Raw genomic sequence first — 6,603 nt, 5'->3', positions numbered from 1 at the left:
TGAAAGTAAATTATTATGTTTCATACATAAAATTGTACAGTAAACCTTTGGCTTCTATTTAAAACTTCTAAAATGCTTATGTTACATTTTTCTGTTATATAAGCATTGAAAGTGGATTTCTCACTGAAATAGAAATAATTTTGCTATTGAATTAACATGGAGAACTTTTTTATTGAAATATTTTTTCTCTGTGACATTAGTTGCATCTACTACAAAATAAAGATTAAAGAATTGTTTTTAAAACATTTTGAATTCGTTGTCATATTGATCTATGAAGCACTAGATTAGTGAGTTTTTATTATATTATTGACAAATATAGTTTTTATACAATCAAAAAATTTAAAGCGGAGATAATTATTTGTCAAATATGAATGTGTTTTCAAAGAGGAAATAAATAATAAGTGACAAAAAAAATTCAGTCAGAACATTCACACCTCTAACAAAGTAATTTGCTTTGATTTAATCTTTATAATACAATATATATATATTTTATAATGATAAGGCAAAATCCAATGTGAAAGGTTATGCGAAGATTACGATAGTACCTAGAGTATTCAGCATTTCGTATAATCCTATAACCAGATAATAATAATATTAAAATAAATTTTATCTGAATGAAGTTTTCTTATTACAGAAACAGTAAAATTATGCAATTACATAAACGAATACACTTTCATATAATATCGTTTACAAGCGCAGGCCAAAGTTCTGTTTATGTTACATCTCGCCCTTCAGCGCATGCTCAAGAATTACCATTCAGGAGAAACCAAAGCTGTATATATAATAAAGCGTCGTCAGCTCAATGGACGAACCTGCGCTTTTTCGCGATCGCAGCGCTCCTGGTGGTTGCGCTGTGGAAACACAATTAATTGAACTGCGCATGCTCCCCATTTACAGTTGTTTTTGAACGTAATGCCCATGCTGGTTTCAAGAGCTCCTGCTTTGATTTGACTCACGTACATTTTTCTTTGCAGTTTCTATCAAACGGATCTTTTCAGACCCAATTTCATTATTATTTTCATTTTTCTGACATAATGGCTTATCGCTACTGCAGATTTAAAGGCTGTAATAGAAAGATTGAATCAAAAAGTGATGGAATACATTTCTACAGATTTCCCAAGGAAGAACAAAGGTTAGTACTAAATTATTTTATGATTTCTTTCCACTTTTGTCATAAAAAATTATTTCGTTAAATGTAATTTATTTGTATCTCATCCTGAACTTTTGCTGAAAAATTTATAAAGTACTTCAAACTCGGAAACAAAAATTGATATTTAAAAATTCGGCTAAAGTGCAGAATCGCCCATTTATTTGTTTGGCGTTTATTTGCCGGTTCAGAAACAAAAAAAGTGAAGCTTAGACCTTTTCTTCCCGCAATATTGCACATCCAGAGTTATTTATATTACAGTTCCTTTAGGTTTGGCACATTATAGCCACCTAACCCTGTTGAAAGTAATGGTGTTATTTTTGAAGCAACTTAAAAGTTGTTAATGTATTGCTTTTGTTTGTGATCTGGATAATCAAAAAATGTTAAGAGAGAAATGTTTGAAACAAAACACATTACAGTACTTTTACATTAACTGCATGCTAGACTAAGCTACTGGCGTGAATTATAATAATAAAAAAAATGATCTTTGATTGTTAAGGTGAAATGATTGATAAAAGAACATGCTTTTAGTTTGTAAATCTATTTTTAGTAATAGTTTACCAATTATAAAGGTGTAGGCAAAATGCACTGTTTACAATAGTAAACAAAATATGGATGTCCAAATTACAGGTAAACGATTACGTAATTGGAGAATGGGTATCAATAGAATAATGAAGTTGTTTTATCCAAGTGAAGTGATAAAAAGTAAATGACTCTTACTGTGTGAACGTGATGATTCCCGTGGGCCATGAAATTTGCTGTTTTGGGTTGGTCCCCTTAGATTGAAAAAAATATTGTCAAATTTATTTTTTCTATTCATTTTTGTTATTTGATATGAGAAAAAAAAATCTTATTAGTCCGTATGACATTTTCATGGAGAGGATTGGGGGCAAACCTATAATAAATTGCTCAATGAAGACACTAGTTTTGCTTTCATCTTTTCAGGAAATACAGGCTTCAATTTAAATGTAGGGAAGAGGGATAATTCACATTAATCAATATTTCAATATCTGTTATTTAAAAGTATGCTGGTGTTTCATAGATGCTTAAAAAAGTAAAATTACTTCATGGAGAGGGGGCAGTATTAGGGTTATCTCCAGAACACTAAATTAATGCAATTTATATTATACATTAAACTAATGCAGTTATGTATGAATAGTTATTTATTTTCCATCTTTTTTGTTTTAGATGTCAAGCTTGGGTCAAGGCTTCGCAGAATGAAAAGCTTGTGGGTGTTCCTGCCTCTGACCTACACAAAAGAGCCTATCTATGTATGGTACATTTTGAAGACTGGTGCTTCGTTAATATCACTACTAAACATCGTTTAGTACACAATGCAGTACCATGTTCTACAAAACTCCAAGTGACAAAGGGTTTGGTTCCAGATAAAGTGCCTGAGTTAAGTCACATGACAGTGCCAAATTCTGTGACAAATGGTTCAGTTCGAGATAAAATGCCCGAGATAAATCATATCACAGTGCCAAGTTCTGAACATCATCAGTCAGATTTTCAACAGGAATTAATATCCAATGTTCAAGGACCCAATAATCTTTATCAAAATGTCTGCTCCACTGAACTTTCAACTTGTAACGCATCTTTAATGTCTCTCATTCCACAGCAGTCATTTTCAACACCAGTGAGCTGTAGCACACCGAAGTCACATTATTCTGGGAAAAAATACACACCCAGAAAATCACAATTGTCAAAAAAAGTTTAAAAATATCGTGACATGGCAAGACGGCTGAAATTAAAATTTGTGTCATCTAAGAAGAAATTTTCTACAGCTTGAAAAAACCCTTTCCAGTCAAGGAGTTAGTAAAAAATTATCTTCTTTTATTCAACGCCAGGTAACATTGAATACCCAGAAAACAAAAAGAAGACGTTTTACGCATTCAGATAAAATCGACGCCTACCGCATCTACAGCAAAAGTCGGGCAGCTTATCGTGTTTTGAAAGAGTTCCTTGAACTTCCAGCTGAACGAACTCTTCAACGTTTTGTCTCATCAAAATTGTCATGTACAGGAATCAGTGCAGACATCATATCAGCACTAAAACAAGTTTTACAAAATAAGGAAAATCACGAAAGAATGTTTGCATTGATCTTTGATGAGATGTCGTTGAAACCCTGTCTAGTGCATGATAAACAAAATGATCGCATAGTTGGATTTGAGGACTTAGGTGGTTTTCCCAGTGATTCAATTGCAAATCATGTACTAGTATTAATGCTGAGAAGTTTAACCAGCAAGAAGAAACTTCCACTTGGATTTTACTTCTCCAACCATGCAATAAATGCAGAAAGACTGAGAGAAATACTCACAGAAGCTTTAACAAAATTATCGGATGCTAATGCCATAGTTAAAGCTCTGGTTTGTGACCAGGGGGAAATAATAGTAGGTTGTTTAGAATTTTAGGAGTGGATTCTCTTAAACCATTCTTTGATTTTAATGGACAGACTATTTATTGTGTGCTTGATCCACCACATCTTTTTAAAAATTTGAGGAGGAATCTTATGAAGTATGACCTGCAGACAAGTAAAGGATTCGTATCTTTCAAATACATTCGAGACTTCCATGAAGTAGATAAAACACTGCTTATCCGCTGTGCACCAAAAATGACTGATGCACACTTAAATACAATGGGATTAAACTCCATGAAAGTTGCTCTTGCTGCACAAGTGTTCAGCCACACAGTAGCAGCAGGAATGAACCTGTGTATTTTGTCTGGACTGATAGAAGCAAGTGCTGCTCCAACAGTAGAGTTCATTCTAAAGATTGACAATTTGTTTGACTCCATGAATGGAACTCGAAAGAATCCTTTAAGAGGAAAACAGCTCCATTGTGCAGTGAAAGAAGGTTCTACACATATTAATTTTTGGAAAGAGATGATAGCATATGTTGAATCATGGGTTTTTTGCAACCGCTTGCACAAAACCAAGATGGTCCAAGAAAGCATGCTTCAGGACCACGTAGCAGAATAGGCTGGTTGCAAACTCTCAGAGCAATACTAAAACTTTCTGAAGAAATGTTACATGAACGGGAATATTTTATGACAAAGAGGTGCAATCAGGATTGTCTTGAAAATTTTTTCAGTCGTATCCGAGGCAGTGGGGGCAATCGCACAAATCCATCTGCTTATGAATTTTCTTCACTTTTCAAGATTGCATGTGTAAATTCTTTCCGTAACACAAATAAGTTTTCAAATTGTGAGCCAGATGGGGATAAATTTATGTTTTTCATTTTGTCTGCAGTACCATCAACTACAATTGAGGAAAATGAAGTACAGAAGGAGGAGGTGAAAGAAGGACAAATTACAAGTAATGATGATTTTGATGACTCTCTTGTCATTGATTTTGATTCCCCTTGTCAGGATGCATGTTTTGAAAGACTTGATAATTTGTCACAAAATGTTGTTGCTTATCTGAGTGGATATTTATCCAGAAAGGTATTATATTCCTTGAATCTTAATGAGTGTGATATATGCAGTATTTCACTGACAGACAGAACAAAGCCAATGCTGCAGCGTACTCTATTTTTATACCTTAAGGAATATAAAAATCAGGATATAACGGAAGGAGGGTTGACACATCCGTCAGAAAGCATGACAAAATGCATTGCTGAACTTCTTCAGAAAGCAAATAATTTTTTCTCCCACCACTTGCCAATATGTAACATTTTGCAAAATCTGAAAAATGTGTTATCACAGTTACCAGTGTTTCAGTTTTTGTGCTGTGAACTTCATTCAAATGATGTTAAAAAGAAGATTGTATCTTTGCCTCTGCTTTTTTTTTTTACATTCATCCTCGTGAAAAAAATAGAAAAATTAGTAAATATAACACAGATCTGAAAAAACTACAAAAGGGGAAACATTAATAGAAGTGTAATTAACTAAATTAAAAGCAAAGGGTGTATGTGCTACTTTGTGTGAATTGCTGAGGGTTTTTTTTTTCATATTATTATTATGTATTCATGGTTAGTATGCTACAATAATGTGTGAAATATATATTCTTTCTGTTGTAAACATTGTGTGCATATTCCTCATGGATATTTCTTTTCATTTAACCTACTGCTTAAACCATTATACTATTTTATTATTTATATTGTATATTACTATTGTAAAGCTGTCATTTTTTATGCTCTATATTGCAAACAACGTAATTTAATGTATTGATAAAAATAAAAAATAAATTAATTATTAACTTGTCAACAGTTATTTCGTAAATGTTATTTTGAAATAATGTTCAACTTGTTATTTCGTAAATGGAAATGAAAATATTGTTTTTTCCATTTTCACTTTGGATATTCTAAATTGCTCTAATGTGCATTGAATTATGTCCATTTTAAGGTAAATTTGCAGAAGGTAATTTCTTATGAGTTTCCAAACATCTTTTCAAAAATGGGCTTTCTTATTTCCAAAGTGAATTGTGTGTCAATACAAATCATTTGAACCGATTATGGCATGACATCTAATTATCACTTTGGTATTCATGCTTGTTTCAGTATTTTATGGTGGCAATTATTTTGTTATTTATTTTTTAAGTGTTTTAATGCATTATTGAAAATATTTGTTACATATACATTTACAAAACTTTGAATTTTTAACAGAGATATAAAAGTGAAGCAGCTTATGTTTCCACTTCTCAACTTTGTTTATATAAGAAAATAATAATAATTATTGATTAAGATAAAAAATTGATACTTCTTAATTTATAAGCAGTGTAAAGACAGGAAATCTGAGATCATTAATTTCTGAGACATAAATAGCTTTCCAAGATGCAAATAAAACAGCAATGATCGTAAATATTAATGCTCCTAAAATATATCCACTTTTCCTAACTGATTTTTGCTTTTTGATCCAAAACTTGTTTTATACAACTTTATTTTAACTAATTATGAAGAAACTTTATACTTGTTTTTTTAACAAGTATTTATGTGTTTGTTAAGTGAAGACAGGTTGATGTGTACATGGTTAAAGTGAAGGGAATGTGCAATGCCAAGTTTGTGCAATTCTCTGATTTTTTTGAAGTGAAAATAGGTCATTGTGTACATGGATACCAAGTTAAAATTTAAAAAAAAATGCCTTTGCTTCGTTAAAACAAAATGGCGTCGAAAAACAAACCCGCAGGATTGGTCGCCAAAAAATCGCCGAGTTACCATGAAGTAAAGATTCACTAAGGTCATTTTCAATAATAAAAATATATTCAAGAAACACTATGACACAAGATTGGGTGTTAATAAATCTATCACTATTGAGCGTTGAAGCTGAAATGGATGTTCAAGTATTGATAAATAATTTTTCAGAAATGAAGGTTAGACACAAATTTTAGTAAAGAAGGATTTTTGTCTTTATGATGAATTTTGACCACCAGCGTTATAATTACACTTATTGAGACGGGGAGGAATTAGAGATGAAGAGCAAGCAATACAGGATAAGGAAGATTAAAAGGAAACAGAAAAAAA

At 31.9% G+C, this 6,603-nt stretch overlaps 1 protein-coding gene across 2 annotated transcripts; it reads left to right on the top strand.

Annotated features, from left to right (window-relative positions):
• Positions 1-980: 980 nt before the first annotated feature.
• Positions 981-6,116, top strand: LOC146993956 (uncharacterized). 2 transcript variants are annotated; one of them, XM_085826667.1, is made up of 2 exons: positions 981-1,132; positions 2,336-6,116. In XM_085826667.1, the coding sequence occupies exon 2, from the start codon at positions 4,049-4,051 to the stop codon at positions 4,988-4,990; it is 942 nt and encodes a 313-aa protein (XP_085682793.1). In that variant the 5' UTR covers positions 981-1,132; positions 2,336-4,048; the 3' UTR covers positions 4,991-6,116. Both variants share the same exon structure in this region, with proteins under 2 accessions (XP_085682793.1, XP_085682794.1).
• The last annotated feature ends 487 nt before the right edge of the window (positions 6,117-6,603 follow it).

This window comes from Stegodyphus dumicola, chromosome 11 (assembly GCF_044657685.1).
Source record: "Stegodyphus dumicola isolate Sdum_Otavi_A_Nest chromosome 11, ASM4465768v1".
In the NCBI taxonomy this organism is placed as follows: Eukaryota; Metazoa; Arthropoda; class Arachnida; order Araneae; family Eresidae; genus Stegodyphus; species Stegodyphus dumicola.
This window is presented reverse-complemented; position numbering and strand designations above follow the sequence as displayed.

Bases quoted from the DNA above. Each gene is read 5' to 3' on its own strand.
- LOC146993956 (XM_085826667.1), top strand. From the start codon at position 4,049: ATGGGTTTTTTGCAACCGCTTGCACAAAACCAAGATGGTCCAAGAAAG.